The 18,428-nt window shown below is 35.2% G+C and overlaps 1 protein-coding gene across 3 annotated transcripts in view; it reads right to left on the bottom strand.

Moving 5' to 3' along the window:
- Positions 1-18,428, bottom strand: part of Rbl2 (RB transcriptional corepressor like 2) — a 52,542-nt gene that overhangs the window by 30,284 nt on the left and 3,830 nt on the right. For all 3 annotated transcript variants that reach the window (XM_078032315.1, XM_078032316.1, XM_005318177.5), the window contains exons 3-8: positions 16,614-16,814; positions 12,805-12,869; positions 8,377-8,505; positions 6,764-6,924; positions 6,378-6,442; positions 5,183-5,369 (exon numbers count right to left, since the gene is read on the bottom strand). In XM_078032315.1, coding sequence (XP_077888441.1) covers positions 5,183-5,369; positions 6,378-6,442; positions 6,764-6,924; positions 8,377-8,505; positions 12,805-12,869; positions 16,614-16,814 — 808 coding nt within the window. The remainder of the gene's footprint in view (positions 1-5,182; positions 5,370-6,377; positions 6,443-6,763; positions 6,925-8,376; positions 8,506-12,804; positions 12,870-16,613; positions 16,815-18,428) is intronic.

The raw sequence follows: 18,428 nt of genomic DNA, 5'->3' as shown, positions 1-18,428 counted from the left end.
TTCAAAATAGTCTCAAAAAATATAAAATACTTGGGAATCAATCTAACAAAAGTAGTAAAAGACCTCTACAACAAAAACTACAGAACCTAAAGAAGGAAATTGAAGAAGACCTTAGAAGATGGAAATATCTCCCATGCTCTTGAATAAGCAGTGTCAATATTGTCAAAATGGCCATAAATACCAAAACTATTATACGGAGTTAATGCAATTCCTATTAAAATCCCAATGTCGGGGGCTGGGGTTGTGGCTCAGTGGTAGTGTGCTCGCCTAGCATGCATGAGGCACTGGGTTCGATCCTCAGCACCACATAAATGTAAAATAAAGATATTGTGTCCACCTAAAACTACAAAATAAATATAAAAAAAAATCCCAATGTCATTCTTCATAGAACTCGAAAAAGCAATCATGAAATTCATTTGGAAAAATAAGAGACCCAAGATAGTCAAAGCAATCCTTAGAAGAAAAGTGAAGGAGGTATCACAATACAAGACCTAAAACTATACTACAGAGGAGTAGTAACAAAAACAGCATGGTTTTGGCACCAAAACAGACATGTAGACCAATGGTACAGAATAGAAGACACAGAGACCAACCCACATAAATACAGTTATCTTATTAGACAAAGACACCAAAAACATACATTGGAGAAAGGATAGCCTCTTCACCAAATGGTACTGGGAAAACTGGAAATTCATATGTAGCAAAATAAAATTAAACTTCTCTCTCTCACCATGCACAAAACTCAACTCAAAGTGGATCAAGGAACTAGGAATTAGACCAGAGACCCTGCCCTGAATAGAAGAAAAAGTAGGCCCAAATTTTCAACATGTCAGATTAGGCCCCGACTTCCTTAACAAGTCCCAAAGTGCAAGAAATAAAATCAAGAATTTATTGAATGGGATAGATTCAAACTAAAAAGCTTCTTCTCAGCAAAAAGAGACAATCACTGAGGTGAAGAGACAGCCTACAGTATGGGAGCAAATTTTTACCATACATACATCAGATAGAGCACTAATCTCCAGGATATATAAATAACTCAAAAAACTTACACCGAAAAAAATCAACCCAATCAATAAATGGGCTAAGGAACTGAACAGACACTAAAATTTCATCTCACCCAAGTCAGAATGGCAGTTATCAAGAATATAAGCAATAATAAGTGTTGGAGAGGATGTGGGGGGAAAAGGTACACTCATACATTGCTGGTGGGACTGCAAATTGGTGCAACTACTTTGGAAAGCAGTGTGGAGTCACCATTTGACCCAGATATACCACTCCTTGGTCTATATCCAAAGGACTTAATATCAGCATACTATAGTAATATAGCCACACCAATGTTTATAGCCACTAAATTCATATTAGCTAAACTGTGGAACCAACCCAGATGTCCATCAATAGATGAATGGATAAAGAAACTGTGGTATTTTACACAATGTATAAAACTCGGCATTAAGAGAATAAAATTATGGCATAATTTGCAGGCAAATGGATGGAGTTGGAGAATATTAAGCTAAGCAAAGTAAGGCAATCTCAAAAAACCAAAGGCCAAATATTTTCTCTGATTAGTGGATACTGATCTATGATGGTGGTGGGGCATGGGAAGAATGGAGGAACTTTGGATTGGGCAAAGGGGAGGACTGGGAGGGGTTATGAGGATAGGAAAGATGGTAGAATGAGATGTACATCATTACCCTAGGTACATGTATGATTACATGAATGGTGTGTCTCTACACCGTGTACAACCAGAGAATTGAAATGTTGGATTCCATTTGTGGTCAATGAATTGAAATGCATTCTGCTGTCATGTACAACTAAGTAGAACAAATTTAAATCTTTTTTAAAAAATTAAGAAATCTATGTGGTTTCTACATTAAATCTGTATGCTTTCCATGTGTCTCAGATAGCAGTAGAGCTAGCTGGGCATGGCAGCACATGCCAGGTAATCCAACGACTGAGGAGGCTGAGGCAGGAGGATCAGGAGTTCAAAGCCAGCCTCAGCAAAAGTGAGGCCCTACGCAACTTAGCAAGACCTTGTCCCTTATCTCATTAAAAAAGGAAAAAAAAAAAAAAGACCAGTAGAGCTAAGACCTTCATTTTATTTTGTTTAGAGGAAATTCATCCTATCATTTTTTTTAAGTTTATAACATGATCTGGGTAGATGAACTGCATTAACTCCCTGCCTTAGGTCTCTTGGAGCCAACTTCTTTACCATATATGAACCTGTGCCTGAATTGAGGGAGAAAAATACCTGGTGCACGTAAGAAGTCAACAGCAGCCAGCAGCATTTAACCACATCACCCACAGGCAGCATTTTCATAGAGAAAATCAGAATATAACAACCAGTTTCCTGCCTATTCTCTTCAAGGTCAACATGGAGCTATTTGGTAGCACTGTTTTAAGTGTTTAACTTACTTAAAGCTCCCTGTGCATTCTAACCAAGAGGAATTTTTCTTTAACTCAAGTATGATATGAAGTTGATAGTTTAAAAATACTAGGATGTTGCTGGGCACAATGGTACTCTTCTAGACCTAGCTACTCAGGAAGTGGAGGCAGGAAGATCTCAAGTTCAAGGCCAGCATGGGCAACTTAGTAAGACCTTGAATTAAACTATAAAATAAAAAAATCTGAGGATATAGGTCAGTGGTACAGTACCCTGGCTTCAAATTCTGCAGTACTGAAAAAAAAAAAAACACAAAAACAAACACATACACACTTACACATACACGTATATATACTAGGCTGTTCCTTCTCCAAGTGAAGACTTCCAAAATTTGCAATGCAGCTGTCCTTAAAACTCACACTGCTGGGGCTGGGTATGTGGCTCAAGTGGTAGCGTGCTCGCCTGGCATGCATGCGGCCCGGGTTCGATCCTCAGCACCACATACAAAGATGTTGTGTCCGCCAAAAACTAAAAAATATTAAAATTCTCTCTCTCCCTCTCTCTCTCTCTCTCTCACTCTATCTCACACTAAGTAATCTCTCTTCATTCCATAACTTTAAAAGCCATCCACATCCTGACTCCAGAAAAAATATGTATATACACACATACATATGTACATATGTATGTGTGTATATACATATGCATGTATGTATACATAATCTTAACCTCTGCTGTGAACTCCAGTGATGAATTTCTGAGTTGCCTACTCAATGACTCTACTAGGATGCCTAAGACATAACTCAGATTTAACATGCTAAACTTTAACTCCTATTTTTTAATTTTTTTTTGGCAGTGCAAGGTATGGAACCCAGGGTCTTACACATGCTAGGCAAGTGCTTTGCCTCTGAGCTACATCCCCAGCCTTCCAGCCGTAACCCTAACTTTTGATCCACTCCCAAGATCTGTTCTTCCCTTTCAATAAATGTTAACCATAAATATATTTGGAATGCCTATTATATGTTGAACACTGCAAACAACATGGTCACATCCCTCATGAAACTTGTGCTCTAGTACAAGGAGATAGATAACAATTCTTTCTTATCAACCTACCCACCTATCTACTTATTTACTGCTAGCAATAAATACTGAAATGACATCAATAGCAGAGTACGGGAGAAAGGAAGTCCTGAGGGTTGGAGGACGCTGGTGGTTATTATTTTACATAGTAATCAAGTTATCAGAGATCAGAATAAAGTGAGGAAGTAAGCCACGTGAACATCTGAAGAAACATGTTTTAAGCAGAGGAAACAGCAAGGCCCAAGGCTTTGAGTTGGCAGCATGCATGGCATATCTGAAAAATGCAAAAGGAAGTTAATGTGGCATAGTGGAATGGATGAGGACGAAAGAAATAGGAGATGAATTCAGAATGATAACAGGGCCAGGTCCCTTAAGACCACACAGGCGTTTGTAAGGACATTAGCTTTTATATCACTCACCCTATTGTCATTATTTTTCATCTGTCACATCTTAATCCAAAATGTCAATAAATCCTGTGGCATCTCCAAAATGTGACCCAAATACGGCCATCTCTCTCCATCAAGGTACCATCCATGAATTATCACTAGAATAGTGATAATCAATAGCCTCTTAACTGCCTATTTTCACCCTTGCCCCTGACCCCACTTCCCCACAAGACCTTTAAAAAGGCCAATCAGATCACATAGCAGGGGTCACTCCTCAAAAACATCCTCTTAAAACCTTTCATTTCCATCAATGCAAAAGAAAAGTTCCTACAAAGGCCTCCAGAGCCTGCATGATCCCAGCTGTCCCTTGCTCCTCCCTCCCTTTACTTCTTATCACTCTTCCCCTCCCTTACTCCATTCCTTATGCACTAATATTCTCACTGTTCAGAAATGACATGGAGTTTCTACCTCAGAGCCTTGCGCCTGCTATTCTCTTAGCTTCACACTTATTTCTGCAGCTATTTCCATGACTTGCTTCCTCACTTATTTAGGTCTCTGCTAATATTACCTCCTCAAACACTTTTCCTACCTTATCTATAGTAGCTCCATCTGCCCATCCATTTTCTCCTACCTCCAATACTTTGTATTACTAATCTATTTAATTTTTCTTCATTTACTATAATTCAACATATATTTAACTCTTTGGTTATCTGAGGTCCACCTCCCTACTCTAGCTATAAGCTTCTTTAAAACAACATATTCATGGTTATTTTGTTCACTGATATATTTTCCAATGTCCAAGACACAATATGGTATATAAAATACCTTTAGAAATAAAAAGGCAGATAAGTCTCAAATCTGAAGCAACTCACTTAAAGGGAGGGGAAAATCTTAGTCTTATCAGTCTAACTAACACCACACAATGCTGAAACTCATTTTAACAGAATTTTATTAAATAATAGAGTTTGTTTCTCCAGTTTCTTCAATGAAGGCCACAATTCAGGTTAATTTTTAACATTTTATAAATCCCTACTATGTTCATCACATGCATAGGCTATATACTATTGACCCATCTTTTCAAAACCAAAAATTATCAGCATGATACTTTTGTTTTAATTTACAATAAATTCTCTTTTGCTCAGACCTAACTAAAACCTTTCAAAGTTGATGTCAACCAAAAGTAAATTAACAAGATAACTTTTAACTGAGAGAAGTAGGATGGAACTATTTTTTTTTTTCATTCAGTAAACAAATAAAACACAGAGAACTACAAAAATAAAATAGAACCCTCAGCTTATCTGCACCTGTATTTGTACTCTCCTGAGATGACTCCACTCACCTTGTCAAAATGCTGCTGCAAAATGTTTTTCATCTGTACTCTTTCAGCACTCTCTGTTCCTGAACCAGAGTTCAAGCACCTTGAGAGAGTCCCAATTTCCTCTTCAGCATCCTCTCCAAGAAATATTCTTTCATCTAAATTCCCAACAGATAAAACATACTCCTCATAGGCCTTATTGATGGCTTTACTGTATGGAAAAAGAAAAAACAACAAAATGTTCTCTCTCAAAGAATTGCCATTTCAGTTAATGTTTCAGGCCACTTAATTATTTCATTTTTTATTTACTAAAAGTTCTAATCATTTTTGAAAGTTAAATTTCATTTGAGATCACTGTTTATAAAAACTGAAGAGAATAAAACATAAGATTGCAGGGCTGGGGATGTGGCTCAAGCGGTAGCGCACTCGCCTGGCGTGCATGCGGCCCGGGTTCGATCCTCAGCACCACATACAAACAAAGATGTTGTGTCTGCCGAAAACTAAAAAATAAATATTAAAAAAAAAATTATCTTAAAAAAAAAAAAAAAAACATAAGATTGCTACACTATGTGCATCCACTGCACAGGGAGTGTATCTCACTGACAGTGTTTCATAGTGTATACCCTGTACCAATCTGCCTGGTAGATGCAACTCCTGGTGAAAAGCTTAGCTATCTTTCCCAGCTGTTATAGGAACCTCTGAAAAACCTCAATATTTCCACATTGTCACTTTTCACCCATAAAGTTGCAAAAGCTTGATGTGACTAATCATTCAAAAAACAATTTTTTGGGCTGGGGATGTGGCTCAAGCGGTAGCGCGCTCGCCTGGCATGCATGTGGCCCAGGTTCGATCCTCAGCACCACATACAAAGATGTTGTGTCCGCCGAAAACTAAAAAAATAAATATTAAAAAAAAAACCAAAACAATTTTCACTAAATTTAAAAACAGAATTTTTATTGCTTCCTATATTCTCTCATAAAACATTTTAAATTCCCAGAGTACAAAACAATAAAAACATCAAACTTTGAGGTTATATACTATTGGCCCATCCATTTTCTCCTACCCCCAATACTTTGTATTACTAATCTATTTAATTTTTCTTCATTTACTATAATTCAACATATATTTAACTCTTTGGTTATCTGAGGTCCACCTCCCTACTCTAGCTATAAGCTTCTTTAAAACAACATATTCATGGTTATTTAACAGATGTACTCACAAACTCTCTCCAAAATTTCCAGGTTCCAGAAACCCTGTAAGATTTTCTTCTTTTCCCTTGAGGAGCTATGATGAAAGAAGAGATTTTAAATTATTATATGAGTCAGGCACGGTGGCACACTCCTGTAATTCCAGTGGCTCAGGAGGCTGAGACAGGAGAATCACGAATTTAAAGCCAGCCTCAGCAAAGGTGAGGTGCTGAGTAACTCAGTGAAACCCTGTCTCTAAATAATATATAAAATAGGGCTGGGGATGTGGCTCAGTGGTCGAGCACCCCTGAATTGAATCCCTGGTACCAAAAATAAGTAGGTGGGTAGATAAATTATCATACGAAATCAAGTCTTTCTCTAGAAAATAATTTCTTGTTATTTCTTTTTACTTACAAACCTTTTTCTCATAAAGTTTCCTAATATAGGGCTTCCAGAAATGTTCCTTTATTCCCTTTGCTTCCAAAACAAGACCATCATGTAGGGAACAGAGTTTCTCAATGACACAAGGTGGGTCAGAAGAAGGTTTAAAATCCTTAGTGTGAAAATCTTCACATAGGCCTGTGATGAAGAAATAATAAAATGGAGATATCAGTACTCAATAAATTAAATTTTAATAAGCCAAAATGTAGAATCTAATCAAGATCTGAATAGCATATGAATGTATAGTTAATAGTGTATATGTTCCTAATTCAACTCTAAAAAAGTATATCACAACTTAAAAGATTTTATTTGGTTATCTATTTGGATATGATTAAAAATTAATTTATTGCTCTAAGACCTAAAAAAAAATACAACTTTGCAAATGCTCCAAAATCTGAATTTACTTTTTATTTTTGTTAGTGCTGGAGATCAAAATCAGGGCCTTGTACATGGTAGGGAAGTGCTGTATCTACCCAGCCCTAAATATTAAACTTTTTGATCATCATGTCTGAACTCAGAAAGTGTCAGATTTCAGATCACTTCAGATTTTGTATTTTCAGATTAGGGATGCTCAACCTATACAAGGAACATTAATTTACCAAATCAGGAGCAACTGAAGTAAGTAACTAGGCTAATTTTAAAAATCTCTGCTCCTGATAGACAAGGTAAAACTGTATCTGTAACCACTCCAAAATTGACAACAACTCTCTAGAATCCTACTATGGTATTATTCAACTAAAAGTAGCTTATATATTAGTTACATAAATACTTTTTAATATATACTTTATAAATTACAATTTGGATTCTGAACTGCAATTTCATAGAAATTATGTAAATTAAAGCACACTAAATGCATTGTCAAAATAATTAGTGGGTGGTACAATGGACTGAACCCAGGAGAGCTGTATCTCTGAACTATACCCCCAGCCCTTTTTAAAATTTTATTTTGAGACAGGACCTTACTGATTTACCGAGGCTAGCCTCAAACTTGTAATCCTATTAAGTCACTGGAATTATAGGTATGTGCCACTGTGCCTGGCTCATTTTACTTATTTTAGAACCATAACTACTCTTATATAGCAAAAAACTGGAAAGAAGATTCTAACAGTAAATCCTTTTTCACCTCTACAGAGTGTGTGAGGTATAAACCCTTGCCAATGTTGAAAATAATACCAGCTTTAATGTCATCTTTGCTGAGTTTCTTTCTTTTTATAAAACTGTGCAATAAATATATATATATATTTTAATATTTTTATATGACAAATAAATATACAACATCCAATATTTAACATGGGTAATCTTCCGTTACTCTGAATTTCTAAATGCCTTCTCCTCGTTGAGTACATATTTCAGAAACTTCTAAAGTTATCACTTAAGACTTGAAACTCTGTGATATCTCCAAAATAAAAAATGTCTAGAGAGCTTTGACCCTTTATCATATATGTCCTGGATAACTATGATGATGGAAGCTTTTTCAAATACTCATGGTCTCTGATGCTAGAAAATCTGTATTATGTATACAACCTCTAAGAGTAATAAACATAATGTAGAAATCTGGGTTGCCCAAGAATCTTTTAAATAAACACTTACCTTTAAAATTAGGATTCACTAGTTCTTTACGATTAGAGCACTGAAGGGCATTTCCATAAACTAAGTCCAAAGCACACAGAAGAAGGTGATAAGAATTGACCAAATCATCACTAATCATGGGGAAATTACCTACAGGATTATAGACAGTTATGGAATTAAATTAGCATCAACTTTACAATATTTTAAAAAATAATTCATTCCTTTATTTTAATGACACTATACAACATCATACAAAGTTGACTCAAGAATTATATTAAGTGTTTTGGGAAGTTCACATTTTGAGACATTACTCATATATTTTAATAAATTTCCTAGTGTTAAATGCAAACAAAAACCTTACTAAAAATGTCATGCATTCATTCAGTATTCATTAAATAAGCACTTACTAAATACTTAGTAGCTAACTAAATCTTAATATTATCATTAGATTTTGAAATTTCTGAAAAGAATTATAGGCTGAGCATAGTGGCACTTGGGTAAGGTGGCAAATGACCAGCTTCAGCAATTTAGCAAGGCCCTAAGTAACTTAAGGAGACTCTTTTTGAAAATAATAAAAAGGGCTGGCGATATGGTGATAAAGCACTCCTGGATTCAACTCTCAGTACCAAAAAGAAAAAAAAAAAAAGGAGAATTTATAAATTACCTCAAACTGTAAGAAACAATTTGACATGGATATTATTTAGAAATTATGACTCATAATCAATTTCTCATGTACATACTTTAAAACCATCAGAACTCCAATATAACATTTTTAATACTTTTCTACATGATAGAAACTTATAGAAATTAATGCGACAGGGACTCAAAGATATTTAAATTACAGAGTTACTATCCAAGGTAACTGTTGGTGCTTGGTAACAAACACATAAGAAACTTAAACCTAAACTACAGAAGTGTGTCCTTCCAGCAGTGCTGTTTAAGTCTAATACTGAAAGCAAATTATAGAGGCTGTTAAATTGTTTTATTATTCTCATAAATTAAGAAATATTTCTAGTAGTTTGGGGGTTTTTTTGGCAACTTAAATTCTGTTCCATTTTTGGTCAAATACTGTCTTTATATGCTTCATATTGATTTTACCTTCTTTTAATATCAGATAAATTCAATGTAAATGGCTAATCTATCTGGAGAACTATTTCCAAACCTCAGCATTTCCATACTTAATACCTACCAATGCATGCATGTACACACACTGAACTTCATTTCAGGTTTTCCTCTCCTTTCTCCCAAAGAAAGTTACCACTTATCTCAGCATATCAGGATATATGGTTCTTTTTTCATACAAATGGAAACATTCAACAATTCAACTTAAATGAATTAAAAAGAAAAATAAAAAAATCTTCTGGTGCCATATGGCAAATGATCATTAATGAATTAAATTCTATACTGATATATCCAAATGAACTTTCTTGGCTTTACAGAGTTTTAATATTAGACTTAATTCCTCATATATAAAACAGGAAGTGGCACCTACTGGTTTCAAGCTACAAAGCCCATCACACTGACAAGTCTAAACTTGCCACTCACATGTACTTGCCACAGGAAGAAAAACCACTAGTACTGTAATTTCTGACAAAAAGCTGAAATGCCCCTGAAGATCGGCTTCTAATTTAAATTCTAGGTCTGTTTCAATGTGACATTCTTTCTATTCCATACCCTGACCTTATAAATCAATCTCACCTTGTGAGATACTTTATATTTCAATCAAGAAAGAAAACAGCTAGTTGGAAAGCTGTTTAACCCATAGACTTGGCTAATTTATCAAGAATGAGAAGATTTGAGATTTCCTATAAAATAGGAAGTGGTACCAATTGGTTTTCTGACCACAAAATTCTTTGTGTGATGAGCCCAAACTGGCCACTGGTTTGTACTTAACCATATAAAATCAACAAAGATAGCAAGCAAAAAGTTTCTTAGTTAGAGAGAGTCTGGGATACTCATATGTTGCAGAAAAAGTCATCATGAAAAGTGTCTATAGAGGCCATCATCCTCCCAAATAAATCAAGAACTGAAGAAAACTAATTAAGCTGATTTCTGAGTAAAGATTCTCCTGCATCATAAAAGATCATAGTGCAGGTGGGGTGCATACCTGTAATCCCAGCTACTTGGGAGGCTGAGGCAGGAAAATTGTGAGTTCAAGGACAGCCTGGGCAATATAGCCAGACTTTGTCTCAAAAAACAAAAACAAAAAACCCTAAACAAAAATAAACAACAACAACAACAAACCCACAGTGGTAGATTATTAAAAGGACAAAGCTTTGGATCAAGTTGTTATAGACTGAATTAATAAGATTCAAACACTGAGTTCTTTGAAGTGACAAAAAATACACCACTTCAGTTGATCAAGTGAGGACAACAAATAATATTTTAATAGTTTTTATGGTACCAAATATGTTTATTCGTAAGTACAAACAAAACAGATAAAACTCCTGAAAATCAGACATACCTTCCCAATACAATCATCTGAAAATCATATATAATATCAGCCCCACAAGCTAAAACTTGTTGCAGCCATTATAAAAATGGTTTATAGACTCCTAACCCTTTATTTCACACCACAGATCATGTCACCTTTATCCTACTACAGAAAGCTGCCAGACTGATGCACAGCATATCGTTCACATTTGACAGAAGACAAGACTTCTTTTGTATCAAGCACACAGCTCAAGGAAGTACGGATGTCTGTCACCTAACTAGAGAAGACCAGCTGTAGCCAAACAAACCACATCTAGAGACAAATAGCATGACACATCCTTGCTAGAAGCTTTCATATTTAGCATGAAATCAGGAGCCAGGAGGTCTGGGTTCAAATTCTAGCTCTGTTCCTAATACCTAGTCTCTGGGCCTCAGTTGCCCAATTTTAAAGTGAGTAAATTGAGATACTTGATCTAATAATGAGGATCTCTTCTACAAAATCTCCCCTTATCCATGGTTTCACTGTCTGCAATTTCAGATATTAAGTCAACAGTCTGAAAATATTAAATAGAAAAGTTCCAGAAATAAACACTTTGTAAGTTTTAAATTGTGCACTGTTCTAAATAATAAAATGAAATCTGTTTTGCTGTTCACTGCTCCACCCAGTGTATCCATGCAGTACACACTATCCATCCACTAGTAGTCTTCTTGGTTATCAGATCCATTGTCACAGTATAGCAGTTTTTCGTTCACCCTCATTTTACTTAATAATAACCTCAAAGAGCAAAAGTAGTAATGCCAGCAACCTAGATATGCCACAGAGAAGCCCTAAAGTGCTACCTTTAGGTAAAAAAGTGACAGTTCTTGACTTATTAAGGAAAAAAAAATGTATGCTGAAGTTGCTAAGATCTAAAGTACAATAGATATTTTGAGAGAAACCACATTCACATAACTCTTATATTCTATAATTGTTTTAATTTATTATGTTATTATTGTTAATCTCTTATGATACCTAATTTACAAATTAGACTTTATGTTGGTATGTATAAAAAAAAAACATGTAGGGAAGGGGCAGAGGATTAGCAATGATAATGGAATTTGATGGACATCATTATCCAAAGTACATGTATGGAGACATGAATTGGTGTGAACATACTTTTAAACAAACAGAGATACGAAAAATTGTGTTCTATATGTGTAGTAAGAATTGTGATGCATTCCATTCTAATGTATTTAAAAAATAAAAGCAATTTTAAAAAAAGAACATGAGATACAGAACCACACGTGGGTTCAAGCATCCACTTAGAGGTCTTGGAATGTATTCTCCACAGATAAAGGGGAAGGAACTACCTTATCTGTGAAAATCCTTCCAGTTCTATGATACTTTGTTTTTAACTTTATATTTTATTAGGCTATCTTACAGGCAAAGATAAGCCACATAATATAAAAAAGCTATGTAACTAACCAGTTATATTTTCTTTTTTTTTCCTTTAGATATCTAAGAATATTTCCTAAGTAGAAATACAGAAGTCTAAACATAATTCAGTGAATGAGATCTTGAATAAGTGAAATGGGGTGATAAGAAAGGGAGAGAAAATAAACCTAACATAACATTTGATTAAGTATATTTAGCTGATTAAGATGCAGATAATAACTTGAACTGCTCTAGGCTGGTCAGTCCCATTCAGCTGAATGACATGTCAAGAAAAATACAGTTCATAATAGAAAGTGTTTTTAGTTTGAAATTCAGAAGAATAGCTTTGGGTCCAAAAGATGTTGAGTAAGAACAAAATTAAAGGATTCTCGATTTCATAAGAGAAGATTTGGATGGTGTAAAGAATTACAAAAGACCCTTTTTAAAAAAAGGTGGTATAAAAAGAATCTGGGATTCAAATCCTTGAGAAAATTTTCATTGAGGATCTGTTCTTCCTAAGACATATTACAGGCTGATAAAATTAATATCTTAAAATTTAAATAAGCTACTTAATATGTAAATAAATATTACTCTTTTCTTACCTTTTGCATATATAAAAAGCACCCAACAAAAATGGAAAATTTCAGACACGGTACAGGGCTGTCGCCTTTGGGGGAGGAAAAAAAGGTCATGAGACAACAGAAGAATTAGAAAAAGACATCCCAAATGACTACAAATTAGGTGTGACACAAAACCCACACTTAGAGGAATGATAATACCAGATTCAGCTTCACAGGGAAAATGTGTAAGAAATTCTACCCCCAACCAAACACTGTGAGGAAATAACTGGGAGCCAAGGAAAGAGCTCATCTCAGAAAGAAAAATATCTGAAAAAATGTTTAAAGTTTTGAGGTCAAGATACAGGACTAGGATTGTGGCTCAGTGGCAGAGCGCTTGCCTAGCACATGAGGCCTTGGGTTCGATCCTCAGTACCACATAAAAATAAAGTTATTGTGTCCAAATACAACTCAAAATAAAATAAAATAAAATATTTTTAAAAAGATACATAGGGTAGAAAATAAAATGAAAAACAGTAATTATCTTTATAACATTATCATAGCTAATGCTGCTTTAAGACTCCTACAGGAGGTCGCATATCCTCTGCCCCCCCACTCTCATAGCTGAAATACATCTCCCTAAAAATATTCCCAACTACATCAAATCATAAACAGATCTTGTTAAGGTAAATTCTGGCCTTCCTACAAGCCCTTACACTTCCATTCATTGAAAGTACCTGTTATATTTTGCCAAGTTGTCTGATCAGATCTGCTTTAAATCTGGCTTTCCAAAAAAACCTCTGCCAATGTTCAGACAAGACATCTGTGATCTCTACATCCCAAAAGCCTTATTATAACAGGGTGTCAAGAAGAGCAAAATACCCTGAAGATGATCAGGAGATTGGGTTTAGTTCCAGTATCCCCATTAGCTGGGTACATTTCTCTCCCTGAGCATTAGTCCTCTATCTGTCAAAAGTTTATTCTACTTGGATATAATACTGTGTACTTAATTCAGCAATTCCATGACAAGAATTAAAAGTCAGTGATCTACTTTTAAAAGTAGCTTCCCTACCACAGTACATGATAAATTATTTCTAGCTTTGATTGCCCATCAAGATAAAATTCAAAATTTTTAGTTTAATATTCGAGCCGCTCTAAATTCTGGATTTTTAACTTAAAAACTCAAAAAAAAATTTGACTAACCTACCTGCTGCCAAATTTCCTCTTGCTTTGCTGCTTCTGTCTATTGTTTTTCCTCCACACAGAAGGCTATGCATTTTCTCCAAATTTACCTGTCAAAATCCTGCCCATCCTTTAAGACCTATTTCTATTTAGTCCATTCCCGACTCACTCATCCAGATTTATTTTTGCTTCAGAAATTCTATATTCTACTATCTATTGCATTCTGGTGACTTTTGTAATAAGATGTATCACACAAACGGGAGTCTTTTTATCTGCCTCCTCACTTTGACAACACTGTAAATGCTCAAAAGACAGAAACTATGGGATTTTTTTGTGAATATCTGTGTCCTACATAAAACCTAACAAAGTACTTCCTTCAGGTAAGTGTTCAATAAATACCTGATGACAAACTTTCAAATTATAATGTGTGTGAGATGTAGCATACAGTCATAATGAAGCACAGGGATTCTGCAATCAGACTACCTTAGTTTCAATAGTAATTTCACACTCATCAATTGTGTGAACTTGCCAAATTACCTCCCAGAGGCTTATTTTCCCCATTTGTAACAATAATATCAATCTCATAAGATTGTCATGAAGATTAACTGAATGATATCTGTTTATGTTTTAGAAGAGTCCCTGCCCCCATAATAAATGCTCAGTAAGTGCTATACATTGTTAGTATTATTGTAAGCAGAAAATGATAATAAAAAGTATAGAATGCTATAGGACTGGGGGAGGGTAGAGTACCTTAGAAGAGCCTGGGCAAGGTCCTGGGTTCAATGCCCAGCACCAGAAAAAAAAAAAGTGATATAAAAATTTTTAATAACCAAACAAGGTGGTACAATCCTATATTCCCATTTACTCAGGAGGCTGAGGCAGGAGGATCACAAGTTCAGTCTGGGCAACTTGGTGAGACTCTGACTCAAACAGAAAATAAGGGCTGAGATATAGCTCAATTGGTAGAGTGCTTGTCTTGCATGCACAAAGCCATGGGTTCAATCCCCAGCAACACACACACACACACACACACACACACACACACACACACACACACACACAGAGAGAGAAAATAAAAGGGCAGGGGATGTAGCTCAGTGGTTGAATGCTCCTGGCTTCAATTGTGGTACCCCACCAAACACAAAATTTAAATTAATTTTATAGTTTTCTTTTCTTTCTTTCTTTTTTTTTTTTTTTGTGATACTGGGGATTGGGTCCAGGAGTACTCTACAACAGAGTCATATCCCTAGCCCTTTTTACTTCTTTGTTTTGAGACAGAGTCTCACTAAATTTCCAAGACTAGGCTTGAATGTGTAATCCTCCTGTCTCAGCCTCCAGAGTTTCTGAGATTACAGGCAGGCATCATAGTGCCAGCTATAATTTTCTTAAATAGAAACAGGTAGTATATATAGCCTAATAAATATCAAAACATGTGCAATATAAAATCAGTTTCTAGACACTCCAAAGAAAAAAGATATTCTATATCTTTCTATAAACAATCACACTGGCCTTGCTGAAACACAAAATAAAACTTGTGTCCAGGGTTGTGGCTCAGCAGTACAGCACTCGCCTAGCACAGGCAAGGCCCTGGGTTTGATCCTCAGTACCACATAAAAATAAATAAGTTTAAAAAAAAATTGTATCCAAAGTTTAAAATACTTAATTTGCAAATAGTCAATCTCCCAAACTTCAAGCAAACTAGACCAGCTGCTTCCATATCAGTAGTGTCAACTATATAAAACTCTGGTTTCTGGGCTGGAGTTGTTGCTCAGCAGTAGGGTGCTTGCCTAGCATGTGACACATGGGTTCGATCCTCAGCACCACATAAAAGTAAATAAAGAAAATAAAGGTGTTGTGCCCATCTACAACTAAAAAACTTTTTTAAAACTGTAGTTTGTCATATTTTCCAAAGTTTGTACTTATTGTAAACATCCTTCATAGCTTGGGAAAACTTTTCCATAATGAGAAGCAAACATTATTCATTCCAGTCAAACATAACTCCTTTTCCTGCACTTTATCAACACTTTTCTAGTTCTATTTTAAACACAAATTTCCATTTCTATTTTATAGAAAATCTTTTGTCAAATCTGTATCCTCTGATTGCCCTTAGCTATAAGACAAAAGACAAAAGACAATGAGCCAGAATAAGTTACTGACTTTGCAGAGCTGATCAGAAAGCACAAATTCATAATAGTTTCAGTTCCCTCTAGCCTTCTCGAGTCCAGTTTCTGTACTCTGATAATAAATATCAAAATACATGGCGAAGTCATTTCAGGGGTTATTTATTATTCAATTTGGCATAAAAATCAAATTAAAGAATAGTCTCTATAGTCAATAATAGAAAATATTACAGTCAATATGCAGTGTATACCAAGGACAGCTGACTGCTGAATACCCCAAACGTCTGATTTGTGCAGTATGCATTTTTGGTTGATTAAATAAAAAGGGAAAGTTTATACCAACAAAGACCCCATACATTTTGCAAAATGAAAGAAGCCAAACTTTTCATAACACACAATGAAAAGTAAAAATCATTGTTAAAAGAAAACTCTTGGGAAAAAATTCTTTATGAAATCACATTTCTTTTTTAACACTAGCAAAATTAACAGAGGTATCAAAACTAACTCAGAAAGACAAACACTTATTCCCAAGAAATGGATATAAAAACCTACCTCTGTTTTCTTCCTCTCTGTTGACGAGGTTGTTCCTCTTGGGGATATTTAAAAATGTCTTGAAAAATAGGTTCATATTTCTTAAAAATTACAGCAGAAACAGTGAAGTTTCTTTCTAATCTCTCAGTACGTTCTCTGAAATGTGGGGGTAGATTTGCCATGTCTTCCCATTTCTTCATCTTGTTAAAAAATTCAATTAAGCTGATAATAAAGATATGAATGAGGTAATTTCATGACTAACATAAAAAGTGAAGTATATTTATATCAATACAAACAGATAAAAGTAAACCAAAATTATTGTACTAAATTATATTACTTTTAGCTGGGTGTCGTGGAGCATGCCTGTAATCCCAGGCAAGGGGCGGGGGGGGGGGGGGGGGGGGATGGCTGAGGAAAGAGGAATCTGGGCAATTTAGTGGAGTTAAGCAACTTGGTGAGTCCCTGTCTCAAACAAACAAAAAACAAAAAGAAAAACAGTGGCTGGGGATGTAGCTCAATGGTAAAGTATCCCTGGGTAAATCCCCAATAACACAAAAAAAGAAAATAAAAAATAATATTATATTTTGACAGTAATATAAAGTCACAACTCATGTCTTTGACTAGCTTAATATCATACAAATTGGTTTATTACTCTGATCCTTACACCTGAGATTTTTTGTTTGTTTTTTGGGTTTTTTTGGTTCTGGGGATGGATCCCAGGGCCTCATGGATACTAGGCATACACTCTGCCACTGAGTTTCATACCTATACCTTTAAAAAATTTTTTTTAGTTTGAGCGAGGTACAGTGGTACACTCCTGTAATGTCAGCAGCTCAGTAGGTTGAGGCAGGAAGACTGTGAATTCAAAGCCAGCCTCAGCAATTTATCAAGACCCTGTCTCTAAATAAAATATAAAAAAGGGCTGGGGATGTGGCTCAATGGTTAAGTGGCCCTAGGTTAAATCCGTGGTGCCAAAAAACCTCTTTCAATTTAGTTTTAAGACAAAATCTTGCTAAATTGCTCAGGCAGGTCTGAAAATTGGGATCCTCTTGACTAACTGGGATTACAGGGTTGTGTCATTGTATCTGGCTACCTGAGGTTTTCCTTTTAAATTATGAAATATTTTAAAATATAAAAAAATGAACAAGGGCTAGGGATGTGGCTCAAGTGGTAGCATGCTCGCCTGGCATGCGTGCGGCCCGGGTTCGATCCTCAGCACCACAAACAAAGATGTTGTACCCGCCGATAACTAAAAAAATAAATATTAAAAAATTCTCTCTCTCTCTCTTAAAAAAAATGAACAAGAGTAACATAACTAGCAAATACGTACCCAACTTCCAGGATTAACAAATATTAACATATTGAATAAATTTTGCCATGCTTACTTCAGATTTCTTTAAAAACTAAAAACACTACATAAATAGTCAAAATTCCCATTTGTACTCCTCATTGTAATCCAATTCCCCTCCTTAGTCCTTCTTCCCGAAAGATAACCACACTGAAGCTAGTCCGATTCCTACCTAAATATGTGGATCCATAAACTTAAGCACTTTTGCATGTGTTTCGTATTTTATATGTAAGGAATCATACATTAAGTAGCATTCTGCAACTTGATTTTCAACTCAATGCTTATGAAATTCATTAATGTTGATACAAACAGATTTAATCCATTCATTTAATTGCTAAAAACATTCCGACTCATGAACACACCATGACTTTTTGCATTCATTCCCTAACCAAGGGAAATTTAGGTTGATTCTAATGTTTTATAACAAAAATGCTGTAATACTCATGTTTGTCCATGTGTTTAGTAATTTATTTAGGGACCATCCCAAG

The sequence above is a fragment of the Ictidomys tridecemlineatus genome, chromosome 15, assembly GCF_052094955.1.
Source record: "Ictidomys tridecemlineatus isolate mIctTri1 chromosome 15, mIctTri1.hap1, whole genome shotgun sequence".
NCBI classification, from domain to species: domain Eukaryota; kingdom Metazoa; phylum Chordata; class Mammalia; order Rodentia; family Sciuridae; genus Ictidomys; species Ictidomys tridecemlineatus.
Note: the sequence above shows the minus strand (reverse complement) of the source record. Positions and strands in the feature narration are given on the sequence as shown.